This window comes from Silurus meridionalis, chromosome 6, assembly GCF_014805685.1.
Source record: "Silurus meridionalis isolate SWU-2019-XX chromosome 6, ASM1480568v1, whole genome shotgun sequence".
NCBI lineage: Eukaryota > Metazoa > Chordata > Actinopteri > Siluriformes > Siluridae > Silurus > Silurus meridionalis.
This window is the reverse complement of record NC_060889.1, coordinates 6905729-6925090: the sequence shown is the minus strand read 5'-3', so window position 1 is coordinate 6925090 and position 19362 is coordinate 6905729. Positions and strand designations below refer to the sequence as shown.

General features: G+C 37.0%; 2 protein-coding genes across 8 annotated transcripts in view; one reads left to right on the top strand and one right to left on the bottom strand.

Annotated features, from left to right (window-relative positions):
• The window catches only part of astn1 (astrotactin 1), a 258717-nt gene extending 250650 nt beyond the window's left edge, over positions 1–8067 (top strand). For all 7 annotated transcript variants that reach the window (XM_046851383.1, XM_046851382.1, XM_046851386.1 and 4 more), the window contains 2 exons: positions 3508–3691; positions 6832–8067. In XM_046851383.1, the coding sequence (XP_046707339.1) occupies positions 3508–3691; positions 6832–7069 (422 nt within the window). In that variant the 3' untranslated portion in view covers positions 7070–8067. The remainder of the gene's footprint in view (positions 1–3507; positions 3692–6831) is intronic.
• A 3532-nt stretch (positions 8068–11599) lies between these two features.
• The window catches only part of pappa2 (pappalysin 2), a 73730-nt gene continuing 65967 nt past the window's right edge, over positions 11600–19362 (bottom strand). The window contains exons 22-23 of the mRNA XM_046851380.1: positions 15894–15992; positions 11600–12198 (exon numbers count right to left, since the gene is read on the bottom strand). Of these exons, the coding sequence (XP_046707336.1) occupies positions 12091–12198; positions 15894–15992 (207 nt within the window). The 3' untranslated portion in view covers positions 11600–12090. The remainder of the gene's footprint in view (positions 12199–15893; positions 15993–19362) is intronic.

Genomic DNA, 19362 nt, shown 5'->3' with positions numbered 1-19362 from the left:
GTCTTGTCGTGAATAAATCTATCATTGCTGCATCCTATTAAAGGTGTGCTTATTAGTTTGGTGATTCTATTCCTACTTAATTTTGCTGCTGGGATAAATAATAATCTAGGATTGTGTTATCTTCTATCCAAATAAGCATAACCATATAATCCTCCTCCATGCTGTTTGAAATACAGTCAAGAGAGAGTTTTTCTCAAGAAGAGAGGTTCTAATAGAGTGATCAAAGTCAAAAGTTGAAGGGGTGATGATAAATGTCATTAGTGCCTATCGGCCAAAAGTGGGTTGTGAGATAGAGGAGAAAGAAAAATTCTGAGGTGAGTTAGACAGTGAACAGTGTACCTAGGAATGAAAGATTGGTGATTAGGGCAAACTTCAATGGTCATGTAGGTGAAGGGAACAGAGGTGATGAGGAGGTGATGGGTAGGTATAGTCTTAAGGAGAGGAACGTGGAAGTGCAGATGGTGTTAGATTTTGCTAAAAGGATATAAATAAAAGAAAAAAGAGAGAGAAGGTTGGATGATGTAGAGATAGTAAAGCAGGAAGTGGATAGGATTAGTAAAGAGGAAGTGAGAGAAGCTATTAAAAGGATGAAGAGGGGAAAGTAGGTAGGACCAGATGACATATCGATAGAAGCATGGAGATGTTTAGGAGAGATGGCAGTGGAGTTTTTAACCAGATTGTTTAACACGATGGAAGGTGAGAGGATGCCTGAGGAATGGAGAAGGAGTGTGCTGGGTATGGTTTTTAAGAATAAGGGAGATGTGCAGACCTGCAGTAACTGCAGTGGAATAAAGTTGATCAGTCACTCCATGAAGTTATGGAAAAGAGTAGTGGAAGCCATTCTGAGGGAAGAGGTGAACATCTTTGTGCAGCTGAATGGTTTCTTGCTGAGGTGGGGCACTACAGATGCAATATTTGCTTCGAGGATGTTGATGGAGAACTATAGAGAAGGTCAGAAAAAGGAGTTGCATCGTGTGTTTGTAGATTTGGAGAAAGCATATGACAGGGTGCTGCAAAAGTTGTGGTATTGTATGAGGAAGTCAGGTGTGTCAAAGAAGTATGTGAGGGTGGTGCAGGACATGTATGAGGACAGTGTGCAGTGAAGTATGCAGTAGGAACGACAGACTGGTTCAAGGTGAAGGTTGGTCTGCATCAAGGATCGGCTCTGAGTCCTTTTCTGTTTGCAGTGGTGATTTGAGGTTACAATTGAGGTCAGACACAAGTCTCCATGGACTGTGGTGTTTGTGGATGATGATGTGATTTGTGGTGAGAGTAGGGAGCAGGTTGAGAAGAGTTTGGAGAGGTTGAGGTACATGCTAAAGAGAATAGGAATGAAAGTCAGTAGAAGTAAGAAAGAGTACATTTGTGTGAATGAGAGGAAGGGCAGTAGAGTGGTGAAGGTGGATGAGTTCAAGTACCTGGAGTCAACAGTGCAAAGTAATGGAGAGTGTGTTAAAGAAGATCATAAAGATACCACAGTGCTAGTTTTTTTCTCTCTATTTACTTTTCTTTATTTTCAGGTACATTATCTAGAGTGTAGCTGAAACGATGTAGTGAAACGACGATTCTAGACATTCAGTAGCCCAATCAAGCTCTATGGGGTCAGCTGGTGATCCAATTATTTCCAATAATTTTATGAGATTATTAATATCTCCTCCTGGCAGTAGCGCATGCAAATGTACAGTAAACATTGTAACATGGCAAAGTGCATATACTATGACTTAGGCAGATTTTAAAGGAGATGAGGTAGATGATCTAAAATAACTTGAGACTGTGGAACTATAACTTTATTTTATGTATTTAATGTTTTATTATTATTATTATTATTATTATTATTATTATTATTATTATTATGGTGGTTGTTGTTATAATGCTAAATATTTGCTTGGTTTAACTCGTTTTAGTTACACATAGTACATTATACATCTGATCAGTAATAATTTCATTTCATCATCAGTTTTTTTACATAAGATATCTGATATGCAACAGTTCTATCTTTAGAGCAAAGGTGCTGGCTGTGCATTTATTTTTACCAAATATATTGTTATTTTACTAAAACAAACTTTCTGAGAGTTTCTACATTTTGGTTTTGCTCAGGAAACATCACAGTCTCAATATGATGGACTTTGAGTGACAACTCTCAGCAGCTATCAGACGATCGGTTTAGCCTGCTTGTCTTCTCCCTGGCCTTAGCTCTGCATAGTCACTGGTTAAATAGTCCTGTTCTGGGACTGAGCTATACTGCAAGATTTCAAAGCAGCACCGTCCTCAAAATTGCTCCAATTATCTATGAAGCCCAAATAATTATTGGGGCACCACTTGGACATCTAGCAGTTCACTGACCATAGCTTGCTGTAAGCTGCATTAGCATGCTGTATTGGGATGGGGCCAGAGTAAATTTTTACTAGCGCTGGAGATATTCTAAAGTCAAATTATCTAAAATAACTTCAATTCAATTTATTTTTATTTGTATAACACTTATATAGACATTAAATAACACAGATAAAGGGGTAATAAAAGAATGTAAAAAAAAATTTGTTCCTTATAATTGTTTGTCCCTAATAGGCAAGCCAGTGGTGACTGTGGTAAGAAAAAATCCTTTGAAATGGCATAAGGGAAAAACCTTGAAAGGAACCAGACTAGAAAGGGAAACCATCCTCATCTGGGTAACACCAAATGTTTATAACATTGTTGTTGAGTTCTAGACTGTGGAACTATGACTATATGTGTCTCAATATGAGTGGGTCATATTACATTCTGATTTATTCCTACTGAATCTAGAATGAAGACAACTGCTGTTTTTAACAGGATCTTCTCAATTATAAGAATGAATATTAAAATCAGCAGCAATTAATGCTTTGTCTGAAGTAGACAATCAGCTCCTGTTCACTTATGCATTTTTTACTGTCAAGTATTCCAGAAAGTAGTCAAAATATATTAAATTTTATGGCCAAAACTGACAATCCTTGCTGCAATCCAAAATATACAATTTGATTTTCAATGTATTGATTCAGTTCTTAAGCTAAATCTCTCACCTGAGGAGCAGCACTGAGACACTGAAAACACTGTATATTTGAAATCAGCCTTCAATTGTATTCCGTTAAGTTAAGGCCTTATTACAGAGACCAATTTATTGACATCTTGTTTTAATCACCTTTCATGATATCACTATTGAGACCTTCCTATAATAACACATAAATAGTATTAGTTCCACATTGTTGGCACTAATGATAGTACTGTAGCAAGGTCCTGATTAAATCCTGATTTAACCTCTTGGTCTGATCACAGTTCACTTGTGTGGATAAATATCAGTAAGCTGGAATTTTCAGAAGCAAAAAATTATATTGAAATACAAATCAAAACAGAAATTTGTTAAGTGCTACCTATTGGAAATTAATGTATTTTTAGTTTATATGACAGAATTGCAATTTGTTATAAAAAATGAACTAAAATCTGTAAATCACAGAAGACCCATTTTTGAAATGTTTCCTACCACTGTTCTTTCAGAAATAGCAGACAAAATTTATAATCTATTCAATGGCTACACAAGTGGGAAGGAGCAGCAGACAGCCTACAACATGTTGATGGATTTGGGCTCACCCACACTGCACCGCGTCCTCTACCACTACAACCAGCGTTATGAAAGCTTTGGGGAGTTCACATGGCGCTGTGAGGATGAGCTTGGGCCCAGGTTTGACCCTTTTCTATTCTCTTCCTATCTTCCTGTCACTATCTCCACCTTAAAAAGCTATAAGAGGAAGAAACAAATGTAACCAACTTGTGTTTTATGTCATATACAGGGACAGGCAGTATTTATGATGCATGTACTGTATTTCAAATACATATTTCAAATATAAAATAGTATTTTTATAATTTGTATTTGATAAAATTATTGAAAAATGTATTCATATTTTGTATCAACATTTTTATTTTTGTAGTTTTAAAATACTGTAAAACACTTTTAAGAAGTCTATATAATGACGTCATAAAAATGATTGGTGCCTACACAGTATTTTGCCCAGACTTGTTGAGATCAGAACAGAAAATGTATCCATATGAAAGAAGGTGATTGATGATTGATAAATAAATATTTGATTGACAAATACTGTACCCCAAATAATAGGAAGTAGCTGTTTAGTGGAATCATGATTTTGTATCCCATTGTATGAATAACTGCCTGACACATAATATATTATTATATTTATGATTACATTAAAACTAACCTTCATCAGGGAGATCACATGGATATGGATGTGAATATTTGATCTGTTAACTGGTTGCATATGTCCGATTTATTGCGTGACTCGGCCAGAGAAAAGCTGTTGCTATCAAACATTTTTTACTTAATCAACTGAGTCAGCGTAATGGTGAAGAAACAGATCAAATAGGCCAATTGCTGGAAGGTTTGGGAAGAAGTTTCATACTCCCATGTAAAAGTATTTTTTTTTATATTTTTTTAAATAAAAAAATACAGTAGTTTATTTTGATACATAGTGTGGCTACTGTATTGTGTAGTTTATTTTGATACAGTTAAAGTTATTTAGTATTTGGTATTTTATTTTAAAATACATTATATACTGTATGTTTAAATGCAATGAAGTAGTTTAAGGAAATTCTTGTGACTTTGATTGCAAAACTTATGTTTCCATTTAGCTACATTTAGCTTAAAGTTTCATAAGCACAGCTATATGCTTAAAATAAAATATTTCTGTAGATATGCACTGTAGAAGAATGTGAACTTATAATTAATTTGTCAACAGTCATTATTACAGTGTTCGCAAAGGTTGCATCGTATAATTTGCTTTGCTCCTAAGTTGCTACATTGAAGTAAAAAAGTAACTTTGACTTCAGGCAGCCTAACACCTCATTATAAATAAGGCAAACTTAGTTCATTCCAAATAGAGAATGATGAATATGAACCCAAAACCCCCAAATCAAGGTGGCTTTACAATTCATAACTTTACTACACTTCACACCAAAGATTACACTGATTATTATTAGTCAGTAAATAAATACATCGCATGTCTTCTAAAAAAAACTGTGGAATTCCTTTTTTCCCTGCAGATACTTCAGTACAAAGTTGACCACAACTGCCCAAAGCAGCCCTGCTTCCCATGTTTTTAACTTCTCTAAATCACTTAGGTTTCCCTCACAAGCAGTTTAGAGCCATTTAAAAGTCATTTTCCTCAGCTAATCATAATACTGAATAATAGTCACCACCCAGCTGACCCTAGCTCAAACATAAACTGATGTTGGCAGGATCGCAAAATATGGAAAGAGTGGTGGGAAGAACCACATCACCCTGTCCTGTCTGTATGTCACAGTTCCTTTTGGATGAGTTTGAGTCTCCTGACACACATCATACAATGCTGTGTGATGTCTGAGCCAGACACCGTCTCACCGAATGTGTCTTTCCACCTCACGGCACCTCTCCATCGTCACTATAGAGCTGTTTTTAAACTAATAGCCTGACACCGGTGTGGGCTTTCTGTTTTTAGAGATCTTTTTGCCCACTGTAGCTCACCGCAGGGAGACACACTTTATTCCACAAGCTTTAAACTGGGAGGACAAGTACTGAATGGTAGGAGCTCTCAGTAGCATTGCAGTCTACAGGTAATTGCATACCCATCTTCAGCAAGGGATTCTCTTGGGTAACATGTGTTGGCCATGCTAAGAAAGATTTGTCATGCCTGGGTCAATGTGTTATGCAACTAGGGGTATCACAGGAATTCGGCTGAATGTTTCCTTCCAGACTAGTGGATATGAAAGAGAAATAGAATTGAAATAATAAAAAGAGAGGGGCCCTGGCAAAGTGCAAGAGGTTGAAAATGTACTTTGGAAATGAGAGGCCATTTTCCACTTCCATACATGCTGGGATTTATGGTGACAACCGTTGCTATTTGGAGAACGAAACATACTTTCGTGAAAAATTAAAGCATAACAAACCGCAGGGTTTTTGTCTTAAGCAAATAAACATCCAGATTCCTGTAACCACTGAAATGTGGCAAGATATTAGAAACATAAATACATTCCGAAGAATGAAATAGATGACAACATCTCTCTACCAAACCGGAATATTATTCATAAAAAAATACTACCAATTACGATATCATTAAAATTCTATCATAATATTCTGCCAGGTGGTAGTCAAAGAAAAATAAGAATTTTTGAAGCCTCATTTTCATCCGGCCTCTGGAAATGAAGACAAGCAGTTTAATATTAGGATGTCATATGAATCTGTCTGGACAGTTCCTCTATTAAAAACAGTCAGCATGATCTGTTTGCGCAGCACAAGCCATGTTTTAATAGTAAAAGCACTCTTTCTATGCTTTAAAAAAAAAGTCCTTTTTCCTGAGTCTACCCAGAAACCTTGTTGGTCGCTGGCACTTTGGACTTTAGTATTTATACTGTAGAATGTTGAGCTTCTGGTTTTGGCACACACATAAAATGAAGCCATTTCTGTGGAATGAGACTCTCTTTCCATGCCCTCGCTATCGCATTTCAGGCACTTGCCTTGGGGATCATGCCTACTCCAAACATCTTCCCTGCAAATGCCCTTCGAAAACTTGAATTTGAACCTCTGCTTCATTAAGTTTTTATGTGCGTTATGTTCTTTTGCACCTTGAAGTGTGCCGTTAAAGATAGAGTAGCACACATTCCTATTAATCTGTCCCTTTTTAATCTTTCTCTCTCTCTCTCTCTCTCTCTCTCGCTCTCTCTCCAGAGGGTTTGCTCTTCTACCATTTTAATAAAACCAAGTAATTTTTTTGCATTCAATTATTTTGCATTCTGTTGCATTAATCACCTGTCAAAACTTTTTGTCTGTGGCAGGAAAGCAGGCCTGATTCTGTCACAGCTTGATGACCTCAGCGGCTGGTGTCGAGGGCTTCTTCAAGAACCCAAAATTGGCCTACGCCGAGCATCACTCAAATTCCTGGCATGCCGTTACACAGACACCAAGGCATTCAGCCTCAGCTGGATGGAGCTTGCCCAAGGGCTGCACAAATCCTGTGATGAACAAACACTACCTGTGATGTATAATGACTATGGAGAACCTAAAGAAATCTAAACGTCATCGAGGATAATAAAGTTTGTCCTTGGAGTCCACAGCAGGAACCACTACAGGCTGTTTATTTAAGGCTCCTCATAAGGACAAAGATTTCTAAAGTTGTACAGTAAATGTTCCATCTACATCAGTTACGTGTGCCAGTTTGTTAGTCATTACTTGAGCAACTGCTGAGAATTAAGTTCAAACCAGTGCAGTGACCTGTTTTGTTCATGCACACTAGATAACAAAACGCATAAGGTTTCTTTTAACTTTAGAAATAAACATGGTTGTTCCAGGAAGACTAAAGCCAACAGGTACTTCCTACTGTCATATTTAATACAGAAACTCACAATTAATACTTCTGTATTTTTGTGTTTTTGGTTATGCTAAGTAATTTATCATTTGAACTGTTTCATTAATGGCAAGCCATTGTGATATTTTTTCCGGAGCACTTGCAAGTGTTGACTAAATTAGTTTGCTAACAGCTAGTAAGCATTGACTGAGTGAAGGAAGGACTGATTTCAGGCAGTTCTGAGTCTTTTGGAGTGTTGTACTGGAACTACAAGGCAAATATCTTTAACTGAAATGGAATTCAAGCTTGAGCCCATGAAGAAATCAAATGTATCTATTGTTCTAACCAGATGATCTGATTGGCTGCAGCCTGCTGACCCTCCGTCCACAGGATTTTTGTTTCCTGTGCTATTTTGTTGAGTGTGGGGTTTTTTGTGTGAAAAACAAAAAACATCCAGTAAGCAGACGGTCTGCAGACTGCAACCCATCAAGAGATCAGTGGTTTCTCGAATACTTAAACCAATTCTTCTGCTGACAACAGCCATATCACATTTATGTGTTAAATTATAAAGAGTGAAGCTGACATTTTGACCGGCAACTGCTACCATTTACATTTATAGCATTTGACAGATGCCCTAATCCAGAGCGATTTACAATTATCTCATTCATACTACTGAACAATTAAGGGTTAAGGACCTTGGTCCGGGCCCAGAAGTGGTAGTGGGATTTGAACTAACGACCTTCTGATCAGAAGTCCAGCATCTTAACCACTAAACTACTCCTTCCCCCATGTGATTGGCTGATAGCAGATGTACAGCTATTTTAATAATATATAAATAAAGATAATTTATATAGTCCTTGTTGAGTCATTTAACCAAGTACTAATATGTTATTGTTTCCTTATCTCATTTGGCTTACTGACTCATTTTGCTGCTTGAGCTACTAAATTTGTGTACATTTATAACATACCGGAAATTGTTATATTTGCAGTCTGTTTTACGGTGCATTGCAAAAGTATTTATACCTCTTGAATATTTACAAATTCTGTCACGTTATAACCACAAATTTAAATTTATTTTATTGGGATTTTATGTGACAGACCAACACAAAGTATTGCATAATTGTAAAGTGGAAGAAAAATGATACATGGTGTTAAAGATTTTTTGTACAAATAAAAATCCGAAAAGTGTTGCATGCATATGTATTCAGCCTCTTTTACTCAGATACCCTAAATAAAATTCAGTGCAATCAACTGCCTTCAGACGTCACCTATTCAGTAATTAGAGTCTACCTGTGTATCCCAGTATAATTACAGCTGTTCTGTGAAGCTGCTTTGAGACAATGTTCATTGTTAAAAGCGCTAGACAAATAAAAATGAATTGAATTGAATTGAATTGAACGCCTCAGAGGTTTGTTAGATAACTTTAGTGGGCAAACTGCACCATGAAAAGTTGTGGAGAAGTTTAAAGCAGGGTTAGGTTATAAAAACATCCCAAGCTTTGAACATCTCATGAAAGCACTGAGTATGGCACAACTGCTAATCTACCAAGACATGGCCGTCCACCTAAGATATGGCCATCCACAGGTCAGGCAAGGAAAGCATTGATCCAAGAGGCAGACAGAAGGCCCATGGTAACTTTGGATGAGCTGCAGAGATTCACAGATCAGGTGGGAGAGTTTGTCCACAGGCAACTATTAGTCGTGCACTCCACTAATCCAATTTGCAGTTTGCCACAAGCCATGTAGGGGACACAGCAAACATTTCGAAGAAGGTGCTGTGGTCAGACGAGACCAAAATGTAACTTTTAAGTCTACATGCAAAACGCTATGTGTGCGGAAACCTAACACTGCACTTCCCCATGAACACTATCGTGAAACAGGTTGGTGGCAGCATCATGCTGTGGGGATGCTTCTCTTCAGCAGGGACAGGGAAGCTGGTCAGAGTTGATGGAAAGATGGATGGAGCTAAATACAGTGCAATCCTGGAAGAAAACCTATTAGAGGCTGCAAAATACTTGAGACTGGGGCAGAGGTTCACTCTCCAGCAGGAAAACGACCCTAAACATACAGCCAGAGCTACAATGGAATGGTTGAGATCAAAGCATATTCATGCGTTAGAATGGCCCAGTCAAAATCCAGACCTAAATCCTATTGATAATCTTTGGCAAGACTTGAAAAATCTTTGGCAAGACTTGAAAATTGCTGTTCACAGACGTTCTCCATCCAATCTGATTCAACTAGAGCTGTTCTACAAAGAAGAATGGGCAAAAATTACAGTCTCCAGATGTGCAAAGCTGGTAGAAACATAACATGTAGAAACCCAAAAAGACTTGCAGCTGTAATTGCAGCGAAAGGTGCTTAGAAACGTATTCACTCAGGGGGCTGTATACATATGCACACCACACCTTTAAAATTTTTATTTGTAAAACAAATCTTCAACACCATGTATCATTTTCTTTTCTTCTACAATTATGCGATACTTTGTGTTGGTCTATCACATAAAATACCAATATAATAAATGTAAGTTTGTGGTTATAACATGAAAAATGTGGAAATATTCAAGGGGTATGAATACTTTTGCAATGCACTGTATGTGAATAAAGCTTGACTAATCAGTTTATATGGTTATCTTTATGCAAACATCTGCTAATGTGAAATTAACTGTCTTGTGGATCTACATGCAGTGACCTTTCCAGAGTTAACCACTAGAACCTTGTTTGGTTTGTGAACAGAAAAACTCACTCTGAACTGGAATAAAATATATTTTGCAACAAAAGCCAGAACACCTTAATCCTGATGTGATACTGATATGTCCATTACATCACCAAACATTGTGGTTTGGGGTGCTGATTTTGGCACATAATTTTCTGTGACCATTAGGGGCTCCGTCATTCTTTGTTTGCTGTGTTAGCCTTGTAGCACCAGTGCACAACTCCACGAGTCTAATCTGTTCAAATCTGTCTTTCTTGATCAAGCATGCTTAAGGTAAGTGGGAACTAGAGCAACTTTAGGCCCATTTACACTTTGCATTAACATGTGGTGAGCCAATCATTTTCATATTGTGTGTCATTACATCATACAAAACATGTATAAATCTATACAGCAGATCAGAATATTGACTGGATCAGTCAGCCACCTCAGGAGGTCATCTAGCTCACATTACGATTAGATTTCATCCAGGTGTAAACATCATCTTTTGCATCAGCCTGAAATTAGAGTGAAAAGACCTGCCAGTGGGATCAAATTCCAACATTTAATCGTAGCAAATGTAGTTATAGAAACATGAACACTTCCTGAATGTCATTTTTCCTGAGTACTCTTAATAAAGAGTAAGTATGTAAGGCTGATATAGACATTCACATACAAACATTAGAATATAGCTTACTATATAAAATAATTTCTAAGTAACCTTTTCCTGCTGCATTGACAGCTAGATCACCCGGCATCTTATAGCTAGCTTATTTTTCAGTTAAATTCATTTAGTACAGATTGTGGCAGAGAGTGCATGCAAAGGTTAAAACACAATGTCAAATTAGTTCATTCATTATATGATTAACTGGTCAGATTAAACGTTAATTCAAGATGTAAACTGGGCCCCAATGTGCTGTCTGGTTTCACAACAAGCAGTTTTTCTATTTTTTGCTAGCTATGCCTACCCACAATACAATGAAGTGTCATCGGATATTTGTACAGTTAAAAAAAAGAAAACAATAAAGAAAAGACATTTTCAAAGCAACATTTAAATATAGTGATGCGTGTCTTCACAAATAGGAAAAGCTTGGCTATATTTTTCCTTTCTCCTTCCTACAAGAGCTGAATTTATGCCTTCTTGTTGTGCTAAATAAATGTATGTCTGTAGTGTACATAGATTAAAAAAAAATGTGTATGATGAGAAATCAATAGCAAATCTAAATGTTGACAATGCTGACTTATTTACTGAATGTGGTGTTAAAACAAAAACTGATGCATTTGTCTAGCAGTGGACACTGAAGACTGTAAACTGAAGACTGTTTACAGTAAAACTGTCTCTTAAATGTTCTTAATTCTTTTTGAAAGTAAAAGTTATTCACATCTATTTCATTTTGATTTGTTTATTTCATACTTACACCAGCTAAGAGAAGTTCATGGGGTCATAGCTTTGTGGTTTGAACATATGTAGCAGACGTTAAACAGTGAAACTGCACTAAAAGATTATTCTGTTTTAATTGAGCTAATGAAATACTCTTAAAATCACAGTGCAATCTCATATAAGAGAGTCCATTACTGGGTTATGTTGATTTTATTTTCACTGTTACATCAGTAAAACCAAACATTTACAGAATGTCATGAAAGAGTGTCAAAGACTTTTAGATGTAATTGAATCTTTCCAAATCATTCATGCATACACTACACAGTACAAATAATATAGTCCTTTTAAACAGATTTTAAACAGATCATGTGGCACAAAACAAGCTAAAGCTATCAGTACAGTATTTGTATATAACTGTTAATATGGATGTGAAAAAAAAAACATTGAGAACTTTTAATGGGAATAAATGTTTATCAGTCAAAATGATAAAGTAGGTCATATCTACACCTGTGTAAATGTCAGAATTTTCAAGTATATATAGTTATAGATTAGTATAAGATTAATCAGGATAGAGTTTATAAGTTTACATGTTTCGGTATGTGCTGGTTCTAATGTTTGTGTCTAAATTTTCCAGAGCCTGTTCATATCATTGTCCTTTTTTTTTTTTAAACCATTTGTCCTGTTATGGGCCTTGTCCCTCAAACTCTCCAAGTCTTCCCTTATTCTCTTCAGCCTCAGGGTCACGGCATGTGCATTCATCAAGGTCACAGTCCACCCCAAACTGGATAACCTGTCTCACATTCAGATACACATTAAGAGCTGGCTATATCCAGAATTAGTGCAGAAATAGAAGATTATTTACAGTTTATAAACCTTATATCCGTTCTCACACAGACATGTAACAAGTTAAAATAGTGTTTAAAGGAAAGAAAAATTTTATTGCTGCTGTGTATTAGTGCAATTAGTTTATTTTGATGATTAGTAAACTGGTTTTGGCAACCCAGCCATTAGGGTTGCACAAGCCAGTGCACTCTTAGTGCCGGGCCCGAGCACGGACAAATGGGGAGGGTTGCTTTGGAAAAGGCATTCAGGGTAAAATATGTGCCAAATGTAATATGCGGATCACGAATAAGAATTTTATACCGGATCGGTCGAGGCCCGGTTTACCAACGACCGTCACAGGTATTGATAGCCAACAGGGTACCGGTGGAATTTGGGCTAGATATTTTATACATGTACTTTTGGCCGAAGGAGGAGAAGGAGAGGAGGAAGACGTCTACAAAGATGGCAGGAAAAGACGTGTAGGAGAGTGGAGGTTCGAGTTGGTACTTTAAATGTGGGTACTATGACTGATAAAGGGAGAGAGATAGCTGATATGATGGAGAGGAGAAAGGTAGATATGTTGTGTGTTCAGGAGGCCAAGTGGAAGGGTAGTAAGACCAGGAACATTGGAGGTGGCTTTTAACTGTTCTTTCATGGTGTGGATGGAAAGAGAAATGGTGTAGGGGTGATTCTGAAGGAAGAGTACAGTAAGAGTGTAGTGGAGGTGAACAGAGTTTCTGATGGGGTGATGAACATGAAGCTGGAAGTTGAACGGGTAATGATAAATGTCATCAGTGCTTATACTCCACAAGTGGGTTGTGAGATGGAGGAGATTGAAAGATTCTGGTGTGAATTAGATGAAGTGGTAGAAGGTGTACCTAGGAATGAACGGTTGGTGATTGGGGCAGACTGTAATGGGCATGTAGGTGAAGGGAACAGAGGTGATGAGGAGGTGATGGGTAGGTATGGTCTTAAGAAGAGGAATGTGGAAGGGCAGATGGTGGTAGATTTTGCTAAAAGGATGGAAATGGCAGTGGTGAACACTTATTTTAAGAAGAAGGAGGATCATAGGGTGACGTATAAGAGTGGAGGAAGGTGCACACAGGTGGACTATGTTCTATGTAGGAGACTGTAAGGTGTTGGCACGGGACAGTGTAACTAGACAGCATCGGATGGTGGTCTGTAGGATGGTTTTGGAGGCGAAGAAGAAATGGAGGAGAGTGAGGACTGAAAGAAGAATAAGATGGTGAAAACTAAAGGAGGAAGACTGTAGTGTGAGAAATGGAAAATTAGGAAATGAGAGGAAAATGAGAGAGAGAAGGTTGGATGGTGTGGAGATGGTGAAGCAGGAAGTGGATAGGATTAGTAAGGAGGAAGTGAGAGCAGCGATTAAGAGGATGAAGAGTAGAAAGTCGGTAGGACCAGATTACATACTGCTAGAAGCATGGAGATGTTTAGGAGAGATGGCAGTGGAGTTTTTAACAAGATTGTTTCAAGATTGCTCTGACCCAGACATTATTTGGCTCTTGTGAAAGTAAAAAAGATCCATTTGCAGTTTAAACGTATGGTATTTTAAGACAGTAATGTTAAAAAAGTTCTAAGTGTATTAGTATCACTGTGTAAATTTCATATGGGTACATTCTTGTGCATTTTATTAAGCTCAGTGTGCAATGTACATTATTGTCCTGGTAGCGGCAGCACTTTCTTTCTCATAATGCCAATTAAGTGGAAATGCTCCTTATATAATATAAGTCACAGTAGAGATTGGGTGTCCATTTGTTTTTTGAAAGATATCCACCAACCAGTCTCTGCTTTGTTAATGGAGCCCATATTTTTCTTCTGTAGCAGAGGAACATTTGCTTGGATAGACACTGATTGGTCTAATTAATTAATTAAAACTCTGGGCACTTACCAGCACAAGAAACTCCCTGAAGGAAACATTCTAAGGTCAGTTGTTTGAGTTAAAAAAATGATACAAACTTATTAAGATTCCTTGTCTACCCACAAGGTCTCAGAGACACCTACTGGTACATTGCATATGGTATTAAGGAGGCACCTTAATGGAAATGTGAAATTGGGCAATACAACAAGGGAGAAAAACTGTAGTAGATTGTGAGGTTATTCAGTGTTGTATATTCTTCACAACTGAATGTGTATGGGTGGATGTGAGGCAATTCTGAGGAAAGAACCACTCTGCATTGTGAGTCCCTAATTTTGGAACAGCTGAACATCAACACATTGTCTGAGTTAACCAAAACATGGAAAGGTTTCAGATGTGTCCTGATTTATCATATGCTCCAGGACCCCAGTAGTGACATACTCCTCAGCCAGGTAATAAAATAATCCATACTAGCTATTCCTTTAACAATGGGACTAGCATTCTCAAACTGTATTAGAAAAGCCTTGTGTCTTCAGCAAACTAAAGCATGTGGTCCTCACCTGGCTCAATCTGATTGCCAGGCATAATGTTTTTCTGATGACTATTCCCATTCACTCCAGGACCTTAAAAAATAGTCATAGCCCAAGGAAGAGACTGTGAAATGGCTGTGTGTTGTACAGCATTATTCATTCCATTCCCATGGCAGAATATCTTCAGTGTGGGGAGAATAAGATGTGCATGGAGGGAACAGGGCTATATCATATGCTATTTTGGGGGAGGTGATCGCTTAAGGCATTGGACTTTGGATCTAAAGGTTGTGATTTTAAATCCCAACCACACCAAACTGCCACTCCTAGGCCCCTGAGCAAGGCCCTTAACCCCATAGCTGCTCAGTCCTATGAATGAGATCAATGAAAGTCACTCTGTATAAGGGCATTTACCAAATGTGACTTTTTGAAAATCTCAGCATGCATGCATATGTGCACAAGAAAGTAGGTTGTGAAAGGTGGTTCACAACAGCTAACTGTGAGTTATATGAACCAAACCTCCATTGTTCATTAAACATATATAACTTTACTAATTATTACATTTAATTTTACATTTTTAAATTTTTAATTACATTTTTGTTGGATCTGGGTCTCTATCTCTATCTCATGACCTGGTAATGACATTTTAATTAGACCAATTCTGATGTGCATTAAGGTTCCCCACTACATAATTTATGTGTTAATTCACCCTCATAATACTCTGAGCAGGAAAAAAGCTGCAGTGTAGGCCACTCTCTCTTTCTTCTCTCCTGTTCCAGCCCTCAATTCTGGCACTGATCCTAGACACTAGTAAAATGGAATGCTGCTATCAACACGTTCAGTGCTCTTCCACTTCCTGTGTAAACATGCAAGCGTCAGTTCCTGCTGGACCCACGGTGGCAGGATGCTTTTACTCAGGTTTATTTCATTTTCTCTGCATCTGCTCATTAAAAGGCCTTGTTTTACAGTCTCCCATGACGGCTGACACCTGGCCTGGGCCTAATAAAACCCGTTTAGGCTGGTCATTTATTTACACCAGTACATCTTTCCCCTGAGCTCACTGCTTTCTGTGGGAGAGACTGACATGTACCTGAGCAGATATGGAAAGAAGTGTAGCCACAAAGATTAACATGAAGGGTAACAGGGCAAACTCAGAGACATAATACCAACATAATATCAGAGAGGTGTATGGGTTAATTACTTTTCCAATATAATCACTGGGTTAAAAATGCTTCATTTAAAAGGATTTAATTTTACCTTTCTAGAAGAAAGAGTGGATGGACAGCAATCTCCTCCATCATATTGGCAGTAGGCTCGGTTGTTAATTGTATCACACCAACCATCTCCACCGAATGGCTGAAAGGAAAGATAATTAGCTTTCAGAGAAGTGATCATCTTTATATGACTGTCAGGCAATAGCACATTTTTGCACCATTTTTTCAGTAAGCGTTTATGTAAACAAACTGACAAAATCTGGACAACATAACTGAGACTGCAATGTTTTGTCTCCCCACACATTTTCATACATTGTATCTTAATGGCAAAAATATTAAACTCTGCTGCAACCTGCCAAAGGTAAAATTTTGACTGTCCATCAGTGAGACTTGTACCTGATTTCACAGATGAGCCTAGGATTAGGTCCTGTATTTTTAACCTCTATTCATAACTATAGACACAGTACTGAACACAGTTCTTTACACTGCTTGCTTAAATCAATATCTTGTTATCTTTGTTTTATTGGATCTTCTATATTTTCTGCCTCACACCTTTGGGTCTTTGGCTCAGTACTGATGTAAAAGTGTGTAGCTTTTATTTAGTTCAGGTTCTCCCTTTGTTTTAATCAGTTTCTTCCAGGACCTCTTGTTTCGTACCACCACTCAAAGCATGTCCATAGTTTGACTGACAAAGGAATTTAAAGCTGTACAAGTTTGGAAATATGTGTGAATGGTGCTATAGGATGAACTGGAATACCATCCAAATTGTATCTCTGCCTCATGCACAGTGTTCCCAGGATAAGCTCCAAATCTCCTGCAAAACTGACTAGGCAAATAAAGGCAGAAAGCTAAGTGACTGAGGGCTGAAAGTACATTAAATAAACACTTTGACGTAGGTTTCCATGTCATATAATTGGAAGCAACATGACAAACCCAATTTGTTCATTTTTAAACTGTGAAACATTCACAAATGTCAAATTGTAAAATGTTAACATTGGTTTTTTCTATGACTACAATTAGTCATAATAATTTTAAAATAAATAAAAGTTTGAATGTCTAACCACATCTTTAAATAAAAAGTTATGTTATGATCATGAAAATAAAGTGGCCAGTTCAGTCACTTCAGCTTGGACCAGTGCCTTAAATGCATGCAGATAGAAATAACAAAAAATAAATGTAGTTAGTTTTAATGTTTCCAAAAAGGTTTTTGTTTTTATTTATTAGCAAATGACATCAACAAAAAGATTAACAGTATGTCTCTTTTACATTTTTGTGTATTTAATTTGACAGGAAAATAATTGCTAATTAATTTAAATGTGTGCGTGGACCAAAAATGTGTATTTACAGTAAATTTCTACTGTAATAGAATTTTTATTTATTTATTTATTTATTTATTTATTTATTTTTTATTTTTGCATTTTTCCCCAAAGGCACAAAAACAGAGTCAAATGTAAGTAGATGTAAGTTTATTATGTCTAAATCTATAGAAAATGATTTTTTTAATTATTATTATTATTAAATACCAGAAAGTAAATCACAGAACAACCTTTCTGCATTTTATGTTACTGTAACAGGAAATTGCCACTAAAATTTTTTTTCTACTTGCTTACTTCCAAAGCTTTATAGTCATAGTCTAAAGACTGTGGTGGTGCTGCTTTATTTGCAAAACTAACATATGAAGTTATACAAGATTCTTAAATACATCCTCCTGTGTTCTACTATTAAAAAGTAATGTATGAATTTCAGGAAGAGAAATGTGAAAGTATACCTAAAATTCATAATTTATAGATGTTGGCACTAGGGTTATTCCTTACTTATTACTATAATAATACTGAAAATATATATAGCAAGTTTTATTTAGTATTACATATTGATTGTAGTGTCATCTAAATAAGCTTAGGTGTTCTGGTACATTTGTAACGTCTCTAGGTTACAAACGTAACCCTAGTTCCCCGAGGGAATGAGACGCTGCTTCGAAACGCTATGGGAATTTTCGGAGAACGCTCACCTCGAAGAGCGCTCTCCGCAGCTCGAGTTCCTGAAGGGGAACCTGTGGTATGCTGGCATCATTTATCATGTTGTCATGGATAAAAATGAATAAATGTTTTGCTTAGCATCAAATGAGAAAAATGTGTGGGTGGAGAGGACATTGGGTAGATGTAGGTGTTCCATGGTTCCAGACAAGATAAAAGGTGATAAGATCATCATAGAACCTTAACTTCTTTTAGACAATGTACATTTACTTTTCTTGACAATAATATCAGAAAGCTTACTGTGTTCCTTGTTCATTTGATCATTTTCACCAAGAATACCTGGTAGTAGACTTAAGATAACATATTTAATTAAAGGCAAAATATTTATGTTAATTCAATTCCATTTTAGTTGTATAGCACATTTTACAATGGACATTGTCCAACGGCAGCTTAAAATAATTAAATTGGTCATAAAATATGAATATAAAATATGTGCCTTTAACTTAATTTTTTAACTAAAGGTTAATCAACAGCTTTATAAAAAAAAGTATGACCTAGATCTTTGGACAGAATCTGTCACAATAGGCCATGCTTTTTATTCATTGTCTTTGAACATTGTTAATTAACATTCAATTATTAAATTTTTGACATGGGTGAAGTCCTGCTAGTCTCATCATTGCTTAGCGACACCTTAACAAGCCCATTACAATAATCCTGTACATTTCAACTACTTACATCCCATTCAGATCATGTGCTTAACTTGGCATCTCAGCACTGAGCTTGTCAGTAGCTATTTAAAGGGTTCGTAATTGGAATGGTTACAAATGGGATTCCATGGAGTGTGGGTGGAAAGAGAGAGGAGGTGTTAATACTTATATATAAACCACATTTAGCAAGGAAGGCCTGTTTTCTTTGTTTCTGATGGAGTGGCCTCCTTTGACATGCAGTCTGTCTGGGAGCTAATTATTACTGTGTCATTAGCATAGATGGCAAAAAAAATAACCACTGACGTTTACCTTTGGACTTATAAAAAAAAAAAAGACTAATTTTTTAAAGATAAATTAACAAAATTCATTTTTATACATACAGTGAAACCCCGTTGTACGAGCAACCTATTGTACGAGCAAACGGAGATATGAGCAAACTCGCTCGCAAAATTTTACCCTGTTTCACGAGCAAATTTCGAAGGCATGAGCAAACCCACGCTGCGTTCCCCGTTTTCGGCGGAGGGTCACATCAGTCTCTTAGTTGAGGATGCTTAGTTCAAGTGATCGGAGGGTGCATTTAAGGAGGAGAGCGTGTGTGTGCGCGCGCATGTGTGCGCGTGTGTGTGTGTGTGCGCGCGCCAGAGACGTGCTGCGTGGGGCACTAAGCAGACCGACACAAAAAAAATAAAAATAAAAGTGGCTCCAGTATTCATACGCTCTCCCACAGTAACTTTTTTAGTTTTATATTTTTATTTCACTAGAAATCTTGAAAAATGTCTCCCAAGAAAATCAGTGATGGTGCTGTGAAAACGAAAGTAAATAGATTGACCAT